The sequence below is a fragment of the Chelonia mydas genome, chromosome 1 (genome assembly GCF_015237465.2).
Source record: "Chelonia mydas isolate rCheMyd1 chromosome 1, rCheMyd1.pri.v2, whole genome shotgun sequence".
In the NCBI taxonomy this organism is placed as follows: domain Eukaryota; kingdom Metazoa; phylum Chordata; order Testudines; family Cheloniidae; genus Chelonia; species Chelonia mydas.
The window spans coordinates 163,601,428-163,625,100 of record NC_057849.1 but is presented as its reverse complement, the minus strand read 5'-3'; the positions used below and the strand labels follow the sequence as shown (position 1 = coordinate 163,625,100).

Sequence of the window (23,673 nt, the reverse complement as noted above, 5' to 3'; positions counted from 1 at the left end):
ATCACAGCTAATGACTACATAATTTGTATAGCACTGATCAATCTAACAAGATCAAAGCACTTTGCAAATATTACTTCATTAAGCCTTACAACACTGGTAAGGTGGGTAAGCATTGTTATACCCATTTTCTAGATGACTGACTTTAAGTTCACAGAGTCAGAGCAGTGCTGAGAAAAATACACACACGTCCTGACTCCCAGTCTCCTGCTTTAAAGAGTAGATAGACTTGGCAAAATTCAATTTTTATTTGTTATAATTTCAATGGATAATGTTTATAAGCATTTTTTTCTATTTTTATCTAGTTAAATTTTAACAGTTTCACAAAATTATGCAGACAACAGAGCAAGTCAGACAGTAATTATTCAATGACAGTAGATGTCGATTTCAAAAAGCGAAAGCTTTGTAACCATTAAAGCACAAATTGTCAACATCTATGTCTTAAAATACACAAAGTAAATATCCGTAAATAAAACTCTTAAGTTCTCAAGCAGCATTTTCTTTACTTTGCCTATCTGTAAATTTTGAGTATTATTAGTGGAAATATTTTTCACCAGTTCATGTGTGTACAGTGAAATCAATGTTTACCAACATTTATGGGTAAAAATCTAATCCTTCCAAGCCTTATAATGGATCACACAGTCTCCCTTACAATTCTTTGTGTTTTTCCTTCCATTCTTTTTTTAGATTCAAAAGCTGGATGTTTATGAAGATAAATGTGGAATATTCAAAGGAATCTCTTTTAGTAGGGTGAAAATGGGCCTCTTTGATTTTTGGGCTTTGCTTATTATCAGCAATATGGTACATTTTGAAATAGGAGTGCAAGATACAGATTACACTATTTTTATAATAATATACCATTTTGCTTCAAAACGTCCTGTGCTGCTTGAAATCTTAAAACGTTTGCTTGTAAAATGGAGCAAAAACTGTTACAGCAATGGACCTAACATTCCAGAAATTGGTATCAAAGCTTTTTCCGTTGACATTTGCCTGTGTCCTGATTGTATTCTCTCCTAGGCTAGACAGGCAGAAAGATATTGATGGCACAGAGCAATATGACTAGAAGAGAACTAGCATGAAGTCTTAATCCTCTCTTGCCCCACAAGAAACATATATCTCTTCAGATCCAATCTCTCCAGAAAGCCAGTGCTGTACTGTGAGGGCAGCTACAGTTTGATTTTGATTGCACATCTTCATTGAGCATTGGGGAGAACCTTGCATTTTGTCTACCTTTGATGTAAGCCAGCTTGTGGACAGACAGACATATTCATTGTCACTTCAGACACATTGACCTTCATAAACTAAAATTCTCAAGTCCCTTTTTTCATTTACCTTTTCTCTCTTTGAACCTTTGCTCTTGATTTTTTTTTTTTACAGTAAATTCCAGTATCTCTCAGAATAAATTCAGGATCAGTTTATCCAGAAAAAGGGATCTAGCAGGTTCAATTAATTTTGTAGGTTTTCCATGCTGGATAAAACAAAACATAAGGGACCAGATCTCTGCTGGAGTAAGTCAGAGTGGTTCTACTGAAGTCAGAGAAGCTGTGCTGATTTACATCAGCTCATGATCTGGCTCACAGTAGCTGTCTGTATTTAAAGATCAGCAATCCACTTATGTTTTTAAAAAGTCATCATTAAGATGGAGAAATATATTTGAACGTCTCCATCGCTTTACTTCCATTCTTCTTCTTCTACAGCTCCCTCTAATGTTTTTCTCTTATACTTTCTCCACCTCCTCCAATATATACCATTCTCAAAGTCCCCATATTTCACGCACACTCCCATTTCATCAGGGCAGAGAGTGCTTCGTGCCGTATCCCATCAATGCCACTCCAGTATGTCAGCCAGAGGTGCTTACTCCAGAATTGGTGCTGAGGATACTGCCTCCATTGCAGTCCCTTCCCCATATCAGGCAGGGAAGTGATGGACTGAACTCCTATCCCATTACATGTTCAAACATGCAGTATCCTAAGTCCTGTATAATCAGGCTCCACAGCACTTGGAGCCAACAAGAGATCTTAGTTGTGGCCACAGTAGATAATTTCAACCTTTTAATATACATGTCCTTGCAAAGAATGACCTCCTCTTTGGCTTTCAGTTCAAAGAGTAGAAAGTTTTCAGGCTGTCTGTATCTCTCCAATGAACAGTGGATTTAGCAGGCACACAATATAAATGCCACAAATCTGATAAAAAGCTGGCACACAATTCTCCTACACCTGCACAGAAGCTGGCAGTTCAGTCCCACAGAAATCTGGGGTCATATATATTTGGCAGACTATGGGCTCTCTGCATCCATTGATGGCAGCAGGAGTTCTGTGTACTGGTAGAAGGTAGTATGGTATCCCAAAAGCTTACCTTATTTGGGTTCCTTTTGTCTGACTTTCATTTTACAGTTTAAAGGTATCATGGCAGAATATGTTTAAACGCTATCTCCTTTTCATGTTGTTCAATATAATAAAAGCAAAGTTATGATAAGATAGTGTTATTGTGTTCCCTATTTTTATCCCTATTGATTCTTTTATATCTTTCATGAATCATCCTATTGAAAATGTCATAGGGTTATGCCAGTCACAACAGGATAAGAAGAATTTAAAATGACATTTAACTGTATTATATTTAACTTAATTTAAGGTATTCCCTTGCTGAATCTAAGGGTCAGTGCTAAGCCCCACAAAAGTGGGGGAAAGAAGATCTTTCCTAACAAGATATTCTTCCTATATCATTACCGGCCTGTGCCACTATTTTGAATGATAGCATTAGTAATGCGTACATAAGTATACAATAATGCTATTTCTAGAACTTGTGGGTGGAGGGAGAAATCCTATCCTTTTTATTATTAAAGTCTGTTTGCAGCAGCATCAGTAGCTGAAGTGATTTGAATCTGTCAGCATCTGTTCTTATTATAAACCAGGGAATTTATGGCAGTGTTTTTATGCACATAGCTTGTTTTTTTTTAAAAAAAAAAAACCTAGCAAGCCCATTTTATTTGTAGAAAATCAGAAGCCTGAGAAAGGGGGAGCTAGGAGGAGGCTTTCCTCATTAATTTCCTCCAGCTAACAAATCTAGAATTTTAATGGTCTTTAATAATTTGGATGAATGGTATTAAATTAACTGGCTGTTGTCTTCAGTCAGAATAATACACTGGCCAGGTCCTCCCCTGGTGTAAATCTGTATCGTTCCATTAAAGTTAACAGCGCTGTGCCAGATTTAAACCAGCGGAGGATCTGGCCTTTTCTGTTCTTATAGCCCTTATTATCCAAAGATGCCAAAGCACTTTACAGTGGTTAATTCATTTTCACAACATGCCTGTGAGATGATTCAAAATTCCCCCTTATTTATAGATGGAGGATGTGGCCACGGAGAGGCTTAAGGGACTGATTTTCAAAGATGGGTGTTCACCACTGCAAATGTTCTGATATGTGAGGCGATATGTACGTGCCCACTTTGACAGCATTAGAAAAGCTTTGGCATGACTTTTCCTGAGGGAACATGGTCTATTAGTTAAAGAGAAAGATGGAGAATCAAAACTTCTGGTTCTGTACTCCCTTACTGTGAGACCTTACACAAATGATTGAAGACCTCATTTCAAAGAATGATTCCTGCAGTTATACATGCTGTGAATAGCTAGTGAAGTCTAGTGCCAGAACTACCTTACTGGGGATGCATGGTAGAGGTTAAAGGGCATGAGTAAAGTACGTGATGTTTCTATTTCCTTTTTTTTTCCAGGTCTCAGAAGGTATCTTGCCATACTCTCTGGTAATGATGGATATGCCCAAACTGTGACTGACTGGTAGTGCTCTCTTAAATTACGGATAATGAACATAAGAACTGCATCTTATTTTATTATTGCATTGTTTATAAGTTGGGGAGGTTTGATTTGGTTTTGAATGCTGTAGGTAGTAAAGGATGCAATGTGCTTTAAGTAGCTGTGTGCTCTTTATTGGTCTGAACGTGCTTCCAATGAAGTCAATGACAAATTTCCATTTGATTGCAGTGGAGCAGAATCAGGTTCTAAATCTTTCCAGGACGGTGAGCCTGCTTCTCTCCAAGCTAGCCCATGCCCAAAATGACAAAAGTGATTTTAGATATGATGTAGTATGGAGGTGCTTGCCAGCATTTCTGCACTTAAAACCTGTCAATGAGTCAAATATAAGCCTCTGTTTTTAGGGAGCTTCATGGCATGCAAGACTGACAGTCATCTTTTTTACATTTTGGCTCTTTTTAACGTCCAAGAGTGCAGAACAGAAATAGACAGTTGTGGTTATGGATATTTTACAGTTTGGCATCTTAAAAACATGTTGGATATTTTTAAATGAAATTTTGTTGCTCAGTAATTTTACAATATGGCCTAGCTCAACTGAGATGCCACGATATAAAAAAGCAGCAACTTTGCATGAGCACTTTTCATTAGACTTTCTTCCGTGCTCTTACAATTATGGGTCAAATTTACAATGAGCAGATGATATTTTAAATACATACGGTATTTCAACATGAAATGTCATCAGTCATCATGAGTGCATTCTTTATTGATTGCAATAAAAACAGTACTCTCGTTGTAAATATCTATCTCAAAACCACAAAAGCAAGAAATTCTAGCATTAGCAAAACCAAGGGGCCAAATTCATCCCATATATATCTCCAGTGATGTCAATGAATAGGGACTGCAGTGTTTGGCCAATACATGATAACTAAAGCCCTACTTGAATCGTGGGATGATTGTCAAATAATTGCGGCTGAGTTGAAGACAAGATGTGGAAAATCATGGAAAAGTAATAATGGACCTTTATTATTTGTGGTAATTTGGAAAAGCTGATGGGGTCCTGCTGGTGGTTGCCCAAGGCTGACAGCAGGAGCCCAGCGCTGACAGTGGGGGGTTGCACTGACAGCTGCCAGGGGTGGTTGGGGCTTCCACTGTCAGCCCCGTGCACGGCGGGGCTCCCACTGTCAAAATTGCGGTGGAAGCCTAACATTGCGGGATCCGCAGTTTCTACAATATCATGAATTAATAGGGCCTTAATGATAACAGAATTTGGTGTGTCTAGTCATTAGGGATCATTACTATGATCTTCTGGTACTATAGAAGAGTCTGTCTTCAACTTTGTAGCAACCCTAGGGCCTCTTTGGCCACAAAATGGATTGAAATTCTCTGTAAAAACATTAGCCCAAAATAAATATTCCTCTGGAGAATGCCACTGCTCTGACTAGAAGAAATCCTCCTTTTTGCTCTGCAAATATATGGTAGCACATGAACCATGCATCAGCTCAATATTCCACCTAAAAAACTCCAACCTTTACAACAGCAATTTAAAACCAGAGGAGAGAGAGAGCTCCTCACAATTGTCATAGAAATCCCTAAAAATTAGAAATCCCAATGTAATTTTTAAAGGAAAGAATATTTACCTGATTGTTTTCTTACTCGTTGTTTAGATCACGTTTTTGTAACCATGGTGGGGGTAGGATTGATGACACAAAATCAGTGTTTCCATGGGCTCTTTTAAATAATTAATTAATTGTAGTTATATTTTACTCTTCTTGAGTCTGCAACAGAAAAACCTGAGCAAGATTGGCATCAGTGGGACCATTGACAACAATGGGAGAAAGGTTGGGCACAAAATCTAGCTGCTCAAAAATAAGGTATGCATGTTTTACAGTGCATAAGAAGAACTTTGGTTATTGACTTTTAGCACTAAATTAGGCATATAAATGACCTCAAATAGGTGGTTGTCATATTAAATATTTTAAAATGTAAAGAACAATTTTCCTTTTGTTCTCTCCCCATATTTATCTCCCTGTGAAAGGAGTCTCAATGAAATAAGAAAAACTGGATTCATTTCTGCCTATATAAAAAATTCTATGAAACGCCCTGAACAGTACTAAAGAGATAATCTTCTTTAATTAAGTAATACACGGAACATTCCCATTTAAAGAACACAGCTACAGGGCATAATGCATGCAGTGGTTCAGTGATCTTATTATTAACAAATTCATGTTTCCTTTTTCATCTTATTTCATGCTAATTTCAACCCTTTTAAAAGGGATATTCTTGAAAATATCTTGGAATGTGAGCAACTGCAGGTATAGATAGAGAATCTGATGGAGGGGTATAAAGGTTTTATCATTATGGGGTAGGCACTTGTGTGAGCCATGCAGGCCATCCCAAGGAGACACCAGTAAAACCTGAATGCCATACCATTCCATCATGTATTCTGTACATAGCACATGTGACAAAAAGTATTTTGATGAAATACTTCCGATGAAGTGAGCTTTAGCTCACGAAAGCTGATGCTCAAATAAATTTGTTAGTCTCTAAGGTGCCACAAGCCCTCCTTTTCTTTTTGCGGATACAGACTAACACGGCTGCTACTCTGAAACCAATTTTAGAAATGTTGCTTTTGAGCTATCTAAACAATTGTATTGTTTCCGAGTGCCTTAGTTACGATGGGTCAGATTTTCAAAAGAGCTCAGCTCCCAGTTAGGCCCCCAATTAAGTGGCCAGATTTTCAAAAGCCAGTTTCAAATTCACGTCACAAGTATTCAGACAAGAAACATTATTCAAAGAGTTGCACTCACCTCACCTGGTCACTTGCTATGCTTCTGTTCCCTATGTGTTGTCAGCACAGCTTGAATTTCAAATGGTGAATTTTGAATACTTGAGTTAATAACTCCTAGATAAAAGCCTGAGGGCCTGCTTCTCCTGTTGTTTACAGCAGTTTTACACAGGTGAAATGTCCTTGGCTTCAGTGGAGTTATTTCTGACTTACACCAGGGTAAGTGAAAGGAGAATCAGGCCTTCAGTATCCCTACTTTATAGAGGTGGAGTGCAGAGAAGTTGAGTAGGTGAAGTTCACCAGTCCAGACTTATGACCAGGGTATCTCTGGGTCTGAATAGCAGCCACTGCCCCTCTGGCAGGTTGCCTGGCTCCATGCAATTGCAGCTTCCTGGTCCTTCCTCTGGCCTGTCCCCCGCCAATCTGCACTGCGACCTTCCATGCTGGCCTATGTAAGCCCAATGCCATGGCATGAAGGAGGATGTGGACATCCCTGCATAACTGCTCATCTGGCTGACTCCTTTCATTGCCCCTGTGTGGAATTTTAGTGAGGAGGAGGGCCATGTGCTGGAAATCAGGGTTGGATTAAAGTTGCGGCCCCAGCTCCTGGAATCATATGATTCTAGCAAATTCTCAGTTGTTGTTTTTAAGTACGTTTCTAGCCCTCATGTTGGGGAAGAAAACATTGAAAATGTGACCTGAGTATAACTGATGCAATGATGCCTGGCTGAGTCTGTAGCGTCTGGAGCAATAGCTCTGAGAGATGTGAAATGCCACAATGCCCTGCTTTTAGGGCCCCACCAACACCACTCCAGCAACTCTGTGTGTGGCAGTAGAAGAGTGCAGTGGGCTCAGCCCACCAATCTGAGGAGACACTTCCTCCAGCAACCAGGGTGTACCGGCAGGGGTGGGCGGGTGGCTGGCACCCACTCCTATCTCTTGGGGGTAAAGGGGAGACTCCTGCTGCTCCCCATGCGTCTCCTAAGAGAAAGGAGCTCTGCTGCCACTGGGGGTGAGAAAGGGCCACTTCGCCTGCCTATTCGAGAGAGAAGGGGGGTTCTGCTGCCACTCCATGTGGGTGTGGGGCCATGGCGTAAGTGTGTATCCATGAGGGGAGGGGCACGTGTTGTGGCAAGCCTTGGATCTCAAATTGTCCTAAATCTGGCCCTGGCTAAAATGTATCCACATAAAATATCCGTTTTTTATAATTTCAAACAAACAATACGTGTAGTAATCCATAATCTTTTTGCAGACAGTTCATAAACCAGGGGGAAAGGCTAAATTCATTCCTTTAGATAAAGGCAGTGCTGCTATTTGCAGTGAATGACACATTTAGACTTCTGGGACAAGAGATGGAAACAAATACACTGGGGTACTTGCTGTGGGGGTGCTTTGAAAAGAACAAACCTGAACATCATGCTCAAAGAGCCTGAGTGAGTCAAAAGTGGAGGGAATGGGCTTCAGCACTTGGCCACAGACAAAGGAGTTGGTATTTCCCTCCCAGACAGTGCTAAAAAAGGCACCTGAGGCCAGGTTAATTGACACACAACCTGAAGTGTGCTAGGCTTGGCTTCAATAATGGTCTTGCAGTAGCGAGACCATAGTTAAGCTTGCATCAGAATTTTCTTGCACGGGGTTTGTACTTCAGTCACACCTTTTTTCAGAGCCTCTTTTTGTAAACATGGCATGGGGAATTAGAACCAATTCCAGCCACTAGTTAATATGTGTTTGGAATGATCTCCAGTGTATATTTGTGTGTGTGTGTGTAATGTTTGTGCAGCATAGCAACTCACAAACATTTCACTTGTTAAATGGAATGGCAATCATTTTTAATATATGTTTGCATATAGGAACAGCATAATTTAGTAATAATTCAATATACAGTATACAGGAGATCTGTGCTGATATTCATTCATTGGAGTTGTTTCTGCACATAGATGCTAGGGCACGTCACACATTCATTCTGTGTTTGGAGCTGTCACTGATGACAGTGCATGGATTAATGGCAGTCAGTCATGGCCCCACATGAGTAATCTAGCACCTTAAATTAGGCAGAAATGTTTGGGCAACAAAGGATGCAATGAGCCACTCTGGTGCAGGACAGATTGTCCATTTCAAAGTGAACAATATGTATTCTTTAGGATCTAGTATTCAAAAATATAATCTTCAGTCAGTTCAATGGAGCAGCTATATAATTTACAGCACCAGATAAAGCTAGAAGATGTAATATGAAATAGCTGAAGCAGTTCTTCTCTCTATATTAAAATGCACCTTGAGCAACAGAACCTTAACTTCCCTTAACATATGTATGTAGCAGATAAGTAAACAATTTGGACTTGATATGGACATTTTAAAGATAGCTATGGTTGGAAAGGCATCAGCTCACATTTAATGTTAGCTGCATTGCCCCACTGATGTGTTTTTTGGGTTGTTTGGCACAGGAAAAAGAAAGCAACTATGGAAGAATTAAAAGCTTTTGTATACCAGTTGTTGGAGTAGAGATAATGAGAAGAAAGACATCATTTTAAAGGGAAGTTTTGGGAAGTGGGCTTGCCTGAGTCGTGTGCCAGTGAGCATAGGTAGGTTGAGCTGAACAACTCCATGTTCAGAGTAGAAGAGAGAGTGGAGCAGAGGAGCCAAGCATGGGATTTGCAAATGAGTCTGAGGTATTTAGGTGTGCAACTCTAATTGAATTATATTGGGATTTAGGTTCCTAACTCCCTTTGGCTCCTAGGAAAATCTCAGCCCAGGGCTTTAGTCAGATGAGTACAAAGAGGGTAATTCACATTCCTGCTCAAAGCCAATGTCACTGGGCTTCACATTGGGCATTATGTGTGAGGAGGAGGGAAGGGGTGGAATTAAGCACCACCATTCCCAACTCATAGGCAGTCAGAGGATTGAAACTCAGCCCCTCTTCAGTTGCTACTCCAGCCTGTTTCAAATCTTCCAGCATAGTCATAAATCCAATGCTCCTTCCCCCCTCCCTCCCCCCATGCTGGCTAGTCTGGAACCCACAACAACCTCTCATGCTTATTTGATCACTCCTGTACCAGGGGGTTAAACAGCCCTGGAGAGCATTACATGTGCTCTCCACACCCCAGGTGAATTTCATCCTGAGAGAGATGAGGGTTGAAGTATTTCCAAATGGAAGATAAAGTTAAAACAAAAAAACCTTCTACTTTTCCTTCCATTGCTTCTTGGCCATTAGCAGCCAAACAGCTGGAACTTGTACAAGAAAAAAACAAATGCAAATTTTTATAGCCTCACTCAAAAAAAAGTCCATACTGGCTGATCATATATGATCTGCAAATGCTTTGCACTAGCAAAGGTAGAGCTGCCTATAAGTAAGGTTGCCCAACATTTCCCATTCCAAGATCCCTGTTTTCAGTTCCTCATAACTTTGTCAGACTGAAATTTTCCCTGCTTGGGCATGGTTTTGGTTTTTTTGTTTTTGTTTTTTTTTAAAGATTGACCCAAAACAGTCCAGCCATTACCAAGAATCAGGTTTTTCCCATGTTTGGGGGGAAAAAGAAGTTCTTGCAACTGTTTTGTTAAGGAACTCTAACACCTCCATGCTTTGGAGCAGAAGCTTGTATTTAGGCAGGGTGGTGGCCTTTGCGTCTAGGATGCTCCTTTTGCTGTCTCTCTGAATATCTGCTCAAGTTTAGCCAAGTTATAAGCCTTCAAAAATCATAGTTTCTATATGCTCACTTGTTAGTGTTTGGCAGCTAAATTCTCTCACAATTCCATTCGCACTGAGCATGCTCCAGGTCAGGGTTGAAGGAGCTGAGCAGGATGTTCCCTGAAACTGCTACTCCTGGCTGCTGTAGCATTGAGAGCAGGGAGGGTATTTCTTCTGTGCTTTCAGTGGTCTCCCAGCTGGTGTCCAGGCAATGTGATAGAGGAAACAGCCTAAATACAGAAGGGACAAGAACTGGACCTGGGCTGGAGACTGAGAATAGGAGCTGGCAGAGTGGGTGGGTGGGTAAGACTGGGCCAGTAAATCAGTGATGAGGAACTGGGATGAGAAGCCAGGAGTGTGGAAGGGACAGGACTGAGACAAGGATAGGCTGGAGGGGATAAGGCAGAAGAAGGGATCAAGCTGTGGGAGGGAGGCAGAAGGGTCTGTGACCACTAGAGATACTCTTCTTCAGAACCTCTAATGGAACCCAAGTTTCCTGAGTCTCATTATTCCTCTACTGTCAGCAAATATCTATGAAATCCACTGGCAAAATATCTCTCCCTTCCCCCAGGTTAGCCCACACAGGGGATGACAATCTACTATTGCTAACAGCTCAAGTGGCAAAGGTCTAGGAAGTGGGCCTAACAATTCCAACCTTGCTGATGATCCATCTAGGTGTCAACATGATGCCCCATGGTGGGATTTCTGGGTTTTTCAATTTGCTTTTTTAAAAACCTAGAAAATTACATATAAAACCCCCTACATTAAAATAATGTTAAGTTTGGAAAGTCAAGCACTCAAAAGTTAGGAAGTGCCAGAGTTAAGTTTGCATCTGCAACCTTAATTCAGCCCTCTAGTGCATATGCGTTATGATACAGTCTTTAATGACATGATCACATATTACTTTTTCCATAGAACATTTCTGCCTTAGTGAGCACATTCTTTTACTGTAGTTTTGTCTGTGTAATATAAAGTGTAGGTGTGTGTTTGGGGGGTTAATTTAATATTAAAATAAATAATGTGGTGTTATAGAAATGTATGAACAAAGTAAGCCTGCTTAGCATGATCACTGATTTTTAAACACAATGAGTACTATACAAAAGCAAGAGAAAATAGTGCAGTTGTGATTTAGTCATTTAGTGTTCCTTTTGTGTGTCAAGTGTTAGATATTCTATACCTGAGTTCTAATCAGCTATCTAAGATTATTATTATTTATAATTTGTTATGCTTATCTGAAGTCTTCCAAAATGAAGGCTAGTATTCACCAGCAAAAAAGCAAAATTATTTTATTCATACAATATAATTATATACTTCCAGCCTCCCACCCCCCTCCAGATTACAGGGAAAAATTCCCCAGTGGTTTATTGCTTCAAACTTTTTTTTTAAGAAAGTGCTAACTTGCTGTACATGTAAGATGTCTAAATTTGTTCATGATGTGTTTTCACTCGTGGGTCAACCTGACCATGGTTGTCAATCTAGAGAATAGTATTGTAGTCTTTAAAAAAAAAAAGCTGACCTATCTTTTAAATACGTTCCTATTGGACATGAACATCAAATAGAGTTATACCTAGGTTACACGGTTGCTGCAGAATCCTTGCCTGCTCCCTATGGCCTGCTACTCTGAAGTTTTTTGGCATGACATACTCAAATGAGGAATGTCTTGAGATCATTCAGAGAAATGCAGATTAATTTGCACTTCCATTAACATAAAGTGACTACTTCATGTAAACTACTTTCCATGTTCCATCAAATCTGAGATTTCCATTCATAACTTTTATAGAAATGACCGATTTGGCTTGAAGCCCTTAAGACTTTTTAGTGTAGTGGAGGGTGGTTGGGGTTAAAAAAATTACTTTTGGTTCATTTTTTTTTTGTTTTTTTGTTTTTGTTTTTTTTTACTTGAAAGTATATGGGCTCACCAACTCCCCAGGCTCCCTAGTGTTAGGGGGAATCGTCAACTGCCACTGTAAGGTAGGTCTTGGGTTTTTTTCAGTGCTTTTGTGCTGTTAACATTGGAGGCTGAGGACTGAGCCCACTGTTAGTAATCCAGATCTTCAGCCAATTTAGCACCAGGATCTGGGAGTAATTTTGGTTCTAAAACAAAAGCTCACATTTCTGTTTTTAAATTGTTTCATTAGACAAATAATATGTCTGACCCTTTGTAGCAATGATAATTAACACTTAGCGCTTTCACAGGTTTTAGGGAGCTGTACAAATATTCATCTGTTATAAATAGTTCAGTGAAGTGTCAAAGTTGTGACATAGTGGCTAGAGCACTGGATTCAGACCCTGGAGACATGACTTCTATTCCCAGCTGTCGCTGGCCTGCTGAATGACCTTGGGCAAGTCACTTTACCGCTCTGTACCTCAGTATCCCCATCTCTAAAATGGGGATAATGATACTTCCTTTGTAAAGTGCTTTGAGACATAGTGCCGGCTTCCTCATTTCCCCAGGGGTGCTTGAACCCTGCTCTGCCCCAGACCTCACCCCCAGTCAACCCCTTCCCCCAAGGCCCCACCCCTGCCTTGCCTCTTCCTACCCTGTTCCACCCCCTCCCCTGAGCGTGCCCTGCCCTTGCTCTGCCCCCTACCTCCAGGGCCTCCTGCACACCGCTGAACAGCTAATCTGTGGCAGGCTGGAGGTGCTGGGAGAGAGGGGGAGAAGCTGGTGGTCTTGCCGGTGAGCGGGAGGTGCTAGGGTAGAGGGGGAAGCTGACTGGTGGGGCCGCCAGGGGGTGCTGACCACCCACTATTTTTTTTCAGTGAAAGCTCCAGCCCCAGAGCACCCACAGAGTTGACGCCTATGCTTTGAGATGCACTGTTGTAAAGTGCTACATGAGAGCTAGGTATTACTATTATTAATCACAGTTCTTCCTTAATCACCATATTCCATGGACTTCTACTTCTTACAACAAGTTATGAGCATAAGGTATGCAGGGCTATCTACTTATAAAGCCTTGTGCTGTTATACCAAACCTGGATTTCAGAGAATCTACCTTCTTCCAAGGTTATCATGATTCATATTATGCTGTTGACTGCCTAATGTTTCTGTTGTACAGTATGCAGGCCTTTAGCAGTGACACCAAATTACACTGTAGTTAACATTTTGTTAATATTTTCATTGGAGGTGCTGGGTCGCTATTTTGAATAAAAATGCAAACCTGTCTCTGCAGTGACAAATTACCCTCATCCATCGCTGGTATTCTTTGTTTCACTTTGCAGTGGCTGAGATCTTACTAGTACCTTCTCCTAACCCACATTATTGGAAGCCGTCGTTGGTGTGAAGTCAACACAACTGCACTGGGTGTAAACTGGCAAAGAATTTGGGCTGATTTCTCTGTCTACAAATGTTTAACACCAGTGATACTGATTGTCCCTTTGATGTCCCCAATGAGACTATTTCCTGGCCTCTGTGTGCCTCTATCCCTGATCGTGAGGGTCAAAGCTCAGACATGAGGTATGTAAGCATTAATGAAGTGAGGAAATATCAGCTGAAGAGACTGTAAATGCCCCAAGTCACTGCTAGATAACCACGCACTGCAGAAGCTATCAGAAAAAGGACCCAATATAGCTGAGCTAATGTGTCACGGGGGTGGGGGGAAAAGGGGAGAAAAACAAATTGGAAAACTGGACAAAAAAATGTTTTTGGTTTCAAAAACCAAATAGTATATTGTATATGGAAGGCTGGCAAAATCACATTGATTTTAAGGGCTTGACAGTGCACCATTGAAGTCAATGGGAGTTTTGACACTGATTTGAATGGGAGCAGGAACAGAGCCCCTAACATAAATAGTAATATTTGTATCAGAACAGCTCCTTGAGCATGATGGATGTGTGGAGTTTTGCTTCCATTTAGGTTTACTTCAGTGGAATTGTGAGTTTCATGCACATTCTCATACACCCATCTATACAACTAGGGCCAAATTCTGCTCCAGTGTTTTTCAATCTGTTCCATTTTGGGACCGCCACTCTCTCTAGTCAGGATCTAACTGGGTCTACCATCCCATTTATAAATGTGGGAAGGAGAGGTTGGTTGCGACTTCCATTTTCAGAACCCAGGCACTGTGACATATGCACAGCTGCTCCCCTTGAAGTAAATAGAATTTGACTGTGCCTATCTGACAGCAGAATTTGGACACAGTTACAATGTTAAGAGAATGTTTAATACTTATTATTTTGATTTTGGGGGTAATTTTAACGCTAAGGGACATAAAACATATAACTTGTACAAATAATTTTAAAATCCTGATGTAAACCCAACAAGGAAGGAAACTCAGAATTAAGGTTAGGAGTACTTGTGGCACCTTAGAGACTAACAAATTTATTTGAGCATAAGCTTTTATGAATTAAGGTTCTCACTCTGTTATTAACTCACCTGCCTGTACTGCAGTGGAACATAAGTGATTCAGGTTTTCTCACTGTTTTGACACACTAATTTAATATCTAGGTGTAGGAGGTGCCTTAAAGATACTGTAGAGAGCAATTGTGCATTGGTTGGCAGGTAAAAAGTCAAGACATCCTAATAGTGCTTTTCAATCTCTAACAAATTTATTTGAGAATAAGCTTTCATGGGCTGTAGTCCACAAAAGCTTATGCTGAAATAAATTTATTAGTCTCTAAGGTGCCACAGGTACTCCTGTTCTTTTTGCGGATACAGACTAACACGGCTGTAACTCGGAAACCTTTCAATCTCTGGCACCTGTGATTCTGATGACAAATGTGCACAATTGGAACAGTGTGATTTTAACTCTGAATTGTGACTTGACTCAATAAAAGCATATAATATAGTTTTGAAAATAAGTTTTTGAATGTAAAGTTTTATTGGCTTCAGCACAGAGAGTGGTAATAGCAACATTCCCATTTTAAACCTCTCCCAAAATCATAAACTCATTATTGTAATCTAAAACCTAAAGTCAACAGAAAACTAGGACAAACTGGGCTTGCAGGTCACAGATCCAAAGCTCTGGAGTAAAACTAATCAGTTCTTGGATAGGATTTTTTTTTTTTTTACTGCAGTACAATCTATGGTCCAGTCAGTCAAATCAAGCCTTTCTGAGAAAAGAAGATTAGAGGCAGTTGTTTAAAATACTTGGAGGGGTGGGGGGAGATTTAAGCTTTATTACTGACCAGGATGTACAAAATAGTTTGGTAATGAAAAAAAAGTATTGGGGTTGTAGTCACTGAGTGAATAGAAAACGTTAACTGAAGACAGGGCCATATGGAGCAGCTTACAGTTAACAGCAAGGACTGATGATGAGGCAAATGTCCTCTAAGTATGTGAAATTAGGAACTGTAAGTTTGTTATGAGATATATGCAGAAAGTAGGAAAAATTGGCTACATTAAAAGGCTATAAATAGGGCTGTAAGCATAAAAGGCTTATTCAGAGAAACTTAACATTTATTCATATGTTATTATGAATTATTTTTATTATTATGTTATTATTATTATTATTATTATTATGAGTTATTCCTTATGCAATAGCCTTACCACTGTGCATTCCAGATAATAATTGGCAAGAACTAGAGATGCAAATCTTCTCTCTGCCACAACTCGGTATAATTATTTTGTTTAAACAAAGCATATAGGGTGAAATCCTGACATGCCTCCCCGTCCCGGCAAAACTCCCATTGATTTCACTGGGACTGGGTGTTTACCCTGGGTCTTTTCTAAAGTCTGTAAGCTGATGCACATTGGTAGACCCATAAACCTGTTTAAAGCCCACCTCAGTTGAATGGGACTCCATGCTAGTGCATGGGTCTGCCTGCATGGAGTTTGTTGCAGGATCGGGACCTACATATGTTTGAAATCATCACATGGTTTAGAACAAAATCACATTAGAAATGTGGCCAGAAATGAAGAGGAAAGGGTTAAGTTTTTTTTAGGGGCTGATAGAATTCCTTGGTGGTATTTCCATATTGTTTACCCATATTGTTTCTTTGAATGTTGGAAAAGATACCTACATGAGGCTAAATGAAAGTAATAGTAAGAAGTCTCCAGATAGAACTCTGTTCCTATGTACAATATCTGTCTGATTAACAGTATCTTCATGTCATATCTTCTACATACTTTATTTCCCTTAATTTCTACACTGCTGGAAAAGTTCTAGTTTTGGTGTAATTTAGGCAAATTCATTTGTAGCCTCTAGTAATTTAATTGCCATGTTCTAGTCTCAGCACCTTCGCTTTCTTGTTCTCCACTGACTTTTTTGACAACTGCTCCAGTTACAAGAGCAATTTATCATCAATCTTATGCTGTTAATTGGGTCCTAAGTGGTTGGCTGCCTGTTGCATAATCTGACAAGCTCAGAAATGCCTAAATGCCACAGTGCTATAGACCATTTGAGAACTATCCTGTGTCTTTACTCTATGGCTAATTTCTTTTATGCTGGAGCAGACATTTAAAGCCTAAGTGTATTCTTACTACAACAAAGACACAAATTTCCCCTCTTTACATTTTCTTCAAATGTCAAGCTGATGTTTACACATTTTCAGCCATAATGAAATTCTAGCAACTGTACACAGTCATTCAGCATATTTATTGAGATATCAGTCCTCACACAAATATAGAGTTAGTGTGCTGAGTGATCACCATTGCTCAACCCTAGCAATGAATTCCAGAAATACAGTATTTCCAAGTAACTGATGTAAAACTAAGGCAAAAATAAATATAGGGCTTGATTTTTGCCAGGTACTATTCAGTCTGAGTAAGGGTGCCTGATGACTGGAATTATGAAAGATTTCCCTTGTTTTCATACATTAAATACTTAGGGTCAGACCTTTAGCTGGTTAAATCAGCATAGCTCCATCGACTTCAACACAGTGATGCTGATTTACATCAGCGAAGGCTCTGGCACAGGGTTTTTAAATATTCCCCTGCAGCATCTGCAACCCAATATTGCAAGATTCTTCTAAGACATAAGAACCAGAAAATGAAAGTCTAGAAATCAGAGTAAAACTGGCTGGTCTGTTTTCATTGTCCAACATAAATAAAGAACAAAAAGTGAATGGCCAATGAGCTTTAACATATTTCTGCTTTAATTACTTTTGACCCAATCATGCAAACCTTTACTCATTACAAGTGTTTTCACTGAGGTCAGCACATGCATTAACCTCAGGGAACCCCATTGCTTTTATTTGTGAGAGTAAAGGTTTGCAGGACTGTGTTCCTCAGATGTTAGATTTCCTTAATGGTCTCTCATTTATCTTTTAAATGCATTTTTAACGAACAGTATCCCTTCAAAGCTTGTAGACCAAATGTTCCACTGACTTACATGTTGTGGAACTCCACCAATTTCAGTGTGGGGGACCTGGGTTTCATTGCCATATAATTCAGCATTGTGTTTTCAAGCAATAATCCTTAAGAAATTATTTGTTACAAAGAGTTTACTGTTAAGTGTGTTAATAGATTACAGGGAATTATGGTAAGCTTAAATGCTGAAATGTTGAGCATCTGGATTCCGAGGACCAAAAAGCAGCTGATGTCTGATTTGTGTATAGATGTACAATACAATCCTACGAATTTATACTACTTTATCAAGTTTCACAATTTTGTTACTAAAGTCCATCTCAAAGCAGAGATGTAGATATGATTTAATATTTATGTTGCAGCAGTGCCCAAAAATATGATAGGGACTTTCAAAATACACAGGAAGACACAGTCCTATTGAATAATCAATGTTATATTCATCTCATTGATGTTACAAGCAAAGCCTCTAATCAAGCAATTTACAAAAAAGGCATATTTGTGATAGAAGTCTCTTGCCAAGTTTCCTTTACTCCTTCCATGGTGCCAGTGCAGTAATATCACATTAGAAAGACCTTATCTGTGGCACTAAGTAAGAAAATAAATATAAAAAAGGAAGATGTTTTCAAATCAACATTGAAAATTTTAACTTTTATTTAAAACGTATTTCGTAAATTCGGTTGATTTGTGTGTATGTGCGAGATTAAATCTCTCTGTCTGTCTGTCTGTCTCTGTTAAATAGAATGGAACAAAACCTGTTCTTCTTCCGCATTGAATCAATAGGTGTTTTGCCCAGTTAGGGAACAAGTTATTGTGGGATTTGACCCTATGTTTCAGAAATTACGATACCACTACAATAGTCCATACAAAAGTTACATGCAAATTGCAATTTATCTGTTTCAGCACCTAAAATGTTTCATATGAAACCTAAAATATTATTCATTTACTTCTGAAGAGGTATTAATTTTAGAGATTAATTCCATGCTTCAGCCAAGTATACATTTTTAAAGTATTTGTTGAAAATTTGACATACCTCCTTTTTAATGAACTTCATTGCTATATTAGTGACTTGTGAAGTTTCTCAGCCATTGTTTAATTTTAATCAGGAAAATGAGTTAAATTAATATATTTTTGTAATTTGTCATGTGATAATTCAACATAGCATTAAAGGATATTCTTATAACTTGGATTTATGAATGGTATCAATTAAGTATTGCTATGAAATGGTAAAGCTGTGAGTCCACTCGTAATGAACAAATAATTCTGTTTCACTCTTGGATTCCACTGTTTTGGGAGCTGTTCCGACACAGTTTAGTGCATGCTTGTTTTTTAATTTTGTTATTTCTTCCTTTTCTCATTTGAGCTTTACATTGGGCATGCTCATTTATTTTATACAAGTAGCATAGGATAGACTGAACGGGGTACGAAGGTTAGGTTGACAGTGAAAAAGTAGAAATCCTTTGCTTTTAAATCAGAAGTATTGGGTTCATTAAGTTTAACTGTACCTTTATATAATGCAGTTCAGTGTATGCGTGTAGATATAGATGTTATTGCCTGGGACTTTGACGTATGAACTTGCACAAAAGAAAAAGCTTTTAAAAATGTACCTGACAGGAATAGCCCAGAAATGCACTAGAATCTAAATGCTGTATTGTCTGAAACTGAGTGGAGTACTGTCTTTCAAAATCTCTTGTTTATGGAGAGAGAATAAAACAAAATTTAATTATTAAATTATTTATACGTAATTATTTAGTTTTATTGGTTGTATTGAAATCCATTATTTGTCTTTTCTTGTTAAAAGTGTTAGGCAACATTTGAAAAGCAATAATTACCTAGATAGTGAGAAATATCTAGAATTTCTAAATGTCACATGTTCCTTCATGAGCTGCTTTCTCTAGTAATTAAATGTAAGCAGTAAAGTACACTAATTTGTTATATAAGCCAACAAAATCAAATAATCCAAAAGCACTCCAGCAGTGAAAAATGCAATTAAGCCACCAATGTATTCATTCAGATACAAAATACTGCACCATGGTATACCACTGTCTTCCTTTTCTTCATTAACTAGAACATGAATCAGAAAGTATGATGGCTTAATAGCATGTTTTTCACTGTTAGAAAGTATTTTATCTCAAAATGGAATTGAGGAGTCATCCACATCATTTCCATTTGTCACCTGTAAAAGTGATACATTCTACAGAGAAACTTGTTATGGTACATGGATGTGAAGGATTAATATTTATTATGCCATTTCTGTATAGGCAGACTAACTATACTAATCAAAATTTACACTTGTATAAAATTGAATATCTGCATTTAAAAACAATATAAGAATAGTTTTTCTCCTATAGTGTGTATTTGTATGTGTACTTGTTGCTGTGATTTAAAGTTTACTAAGTGTATACAGTACTTGTAGTTTATTTATATGGTGGTAGCATTCAAAGGGCCCAGTCAGGATTAGGATCCCATTGTTCTGACTGTTGTACAAATGCATAGGAAACATGGCTTGATCTTGCAAGGAGCTGAACACTGTGGCCCGATCCAGCAAAGCACTTGAGCATATGCTTAACTTTAAGCTTGTGAGTAGTCCTATTTACTTCAATTGCTATTCATTTTAAAGTAAGTAAATTAAGCATATGCAGGATCAGGGCCAAAGTTAATGTACTTCTGAAGCATAATGATGCTGTTTAGCATATTAATTTAACACATTAAGATATCTTTCTCTCTCTATTCAGGCCCATTTCCCATTGAAAACTGCAGAACCATGTCTTGAATTTACCAGCATATGTAAGTGTGATGATTGTTATTTCTTCTAAATTCTGCACACATATTTTCTGCACACACTGCACTTTGTTATGCCAGTATTACACAGCTTCATTGCATTACAATGGTTAGTGTTTATACAGCAAAAATAGTCCATTTCACTTTCAGTTTATGCACAAAATAACTGAGTACGTATGGAATACAAAGAGTTACACTCTTTGGACATTACGCTCAACTCCCGTTTGCCTTGCAGGAACTGCTCAGTATTTTGCCAGATTGGACCCCATATGTGACCAGATTGGACCCCATGTGTGTGTATTTTGCCATTTTTGTTTTATTCAAGTTTATCAAAGTTAAACTCCTTTTCTCTATATGAGTATGAATAGGCCCCTTGACTTTAAGGTAACTACTCATGTGAGTAGTATGAAGCAGGTTAAGTGTTTGCAGGATCAAGCCCTCAGACAGCTGACTAAGGGCAGGAATATTCCTTTGTGAATGTGTCTGTCCCTTTTCCACACACCTTCCCCCTTCTTCATGCTAGACATAAATCAAATAGAAGAGAGAGAGTGCAAGGAAATGGAGGTGGGGGATTCCACCTTTATTTTTTCCCCACAGTTTCTGCCAGTCCCTAACTCTTTTGATACTTTGTATTCACTGTCTGACTTGAGTGACACAAGAAACCCACTGTAGGAAGAGGAGCTTCCTGTGAATTAAGCCTTGTTTCCATGGTGCAGAGTTTTCTATTTAAAAATAAATTCCTGTTTTCTGGGGCAACATGTATGTACAGTGCTTGTGGTATATTCACGCCAAGCAAAGGTTACATGGGGGCAGAGGAAAATAAGGATTTCTCTCCCCCCTCCTTCCACACCCCACTCTTTCTTACATACACACACCCCATAACATTTACATTCTGCATGTTTTAGCTTTCAGCTCTTTGATTCTGAGCAAGAAAATCTCTTTACTTTTTGGCATGCATTTTAAGGTCACTGAATCATTTTTTGTTGTCTCCTTGGCATTGTAATGAATGACTAGACTTAAAAACCATTGTGTTTGATTCATTTTTTGTTCATATTAAATGCTCTGTCGTTGTGTATTTTACCATTTTAAACACTCTGACGCCTGTTCGTTCTACACGGTTGTTTGGTAGGTTTTGTCTTCTTGTTCCCATGGCTAGAGATCTCACTTGCTGTCAGTAGGGGGAGGGGGGCAACTTCCAGCCCACAGGGCCTCACTTTAGCCACTTTGGTTTAAGTCTTTTAGGACTTCAATTAATTCTACAGCATTAGAGTTCCAGTCTTCCAAGTGATTTATAAATGAAAAAGCCAGTTCAAAGGTTAACAGACAACACTGTGTAGGGATGCTAGTCTGCCTATTAAAGCCTCTGACCAGGAGCTGAATTTGAAAGCAAACTTGACTGGCTTTGAGACTTTCTAAGTGGAACTTTTTAGCGGTGAAACTCATCGCAACCCCCCCACCCTCAGTACTCTGGGCACAGCCACCTCCCTCTTTCTGGGGCACCTCACTGGCATTTGAGAGCTCCTGGTATAATGGAAGCTGTGGCAGGGAGGAGGGAGAGGGTGGCAAGTGCTGATCCAAGGGAAAAGACAGGTAGAAGGAGAGAGACTGAGTGAGAAGCACCCTAGGGCGCTCCAAACAAATGCACCAGCAAGGCAGGGCACAAGCCACAGTGTGTGCACTGCAGCCAGCCTTCAGCTCCGAGCAGTATGTGCCCTGTCACCTAAGAATGATGCTTGTTAAGTAGTTCAAGTTACAGCATGATAATCCGAAGCCCTTTCAATTAGTGTGTATAAGAAATAAATAAATATGATTTATAGGGGTTTTTTGGGGAAAATTGATGTGCATATATATATAAAATAAATTGATCTGCTTCTTGTATACATAATATTTGAAGGGGGTTAGGGCCATATTGTCATTTGAATGTACTGTACACAGTCCGTGTGTACAATCCAAATGTGTGTGTTAATATCAATACAATCAATAAACCGCATACACATTTCTCAGCACCCCTCACCCTAAGAGTTACCAGAGGGAGGGAAACACTGAGCCCTTCTTTACCCTCTTCCCCCCCCACCCCCCATCGGCACTTACCGATCCTTAGCACTTGCTGGAAAGTCTGAGGGATGCCTATTAAAACGTAGAGAAGGAGAAATAAGAGTCCCCTGCTGGTATCCATAGCAGAGAGCTGGGGCTCACAGCGAAGGGTGCTCTCCATCTTCTTCACTCCTTTTTAATTCATGCTGAGCCCCTGCCAGTTCCTTGCGCTCACAAGCTGCTCCGAGTTAGGCTATATTTCCACCTCATTCTCTCTGTGTTTCTTGTTTGTTGTGCAAAGTGTTAGAAGTGTATGTTTCCTATGAGGTATTTAGACATGAATAGCTGTTGCTGCTCTTTTGGGTCCTGTTACACTTCTCTCTCTGTGTCTCTTTCTCTTAGCCCATCATTCCCCCTCCATCAGTTAGTTGCACGTTGCAAAAGGGTCTTCCCAGAGATTATGAATCGATGCTTCTGTTCTGTGTTGAGCTCCAGGCGGTGGAAAGTTGCCGCTCGAAATGGCTAGTGTGTCTTGCTCATTCGTCCTATAGTCAAGTACAAAGGTAGAAAAGAAAAGAAAGGAAGGGCAGGGAGAGAGGGGGAGAAGGGAGTTGTTGCAGAGGTTCCAGCACTAGTCTGATCTCCAGCAGATTAACTGGGATCTCAGCCACCTCTCTCCCTCGCTCTCACACGCACAGAAGTACTTTATGCTGCTGCTCTAGAGCTGATTGAATCTTTGCTTGCATCCTGATGATACAAGCAAATCTAATCTCCGTATTGGCTGGCACTGATGCTGTTCCTGGATATGATTAAAGCAGCACTGTCAACTTGAAACTGGTCAATTTGACCAAAGTGAAATAAAATCTCTTTTCTGGTGTCCACCTGCCCCTGAATTCTGCCTTGCAAAATACTCTGGTTTTTTGGACCATCTTGTCCTGCTCTGTTTTAAATGTTTTTCCTTCCCCCCCTTACTGTGTGAAAGACCCACAAACCCAGCACGTCAGTGGGTGTGACACAGCAGGGGTCTTTTGGAGTATGAGACTTCAGTTCTCCTTGCTGTGCACACATTTCTGGGAGCAACTGAAGCTAAGTGCCAACCCCTGCTATCTCCTATCAAGCTCGACAGAGGAGCTTTTGGGAGTGGGATGGGGGGTTCTCTCTCCACCTCACAGCCCCCACTTCTGGCTGCTTTTCCTTCAACTTGACTGCCAGTCTGCTGCTAATTCTGCAAAGAAGCTAGAGAGAGTGGGGGCCACCTCCTGCCCCCTTCTTGGCACCTGATCTCATGCCCAGTTTGGCAGAGGATACAGAGGCAAGTCCCCTTCTTGATCTCCTAGATCACCTGGCTCCACCAAGAGTGATGGGCAATGGGGTAACTGTGTAGGGAG

General features: G+C 39.7%; 1 protein-coding gene across 2 annotated transcripts in view; it reads right to left on the bottom strand.

Moving 5' to 3' along the window:
• The window catches only part of GRIK1 (glutamate ionotropic receptor kainate type subunit 1), a 237,972-nt gene extending 214,893 nt beyond the window's left edge, over positions 1-23,079 (bottom strand). For both annotated transcript variants that reach the window (XM_027832881.3, XM_037905334.2), the window contains exon 1: positions 22,343-23,079. In XM_027832881.3, coding sequence (XP_027688682.2) covers positions 22,343-22,466 — 124 coding nt within the window. In that variant the 5' untranslated portion in view covers positions 22,467-23,079. The remainder of the gene's footprint in view (positions 1-22,342) is intronic.
• Positions 23,080-23,673: the final 594 nt, after the last annotated feature.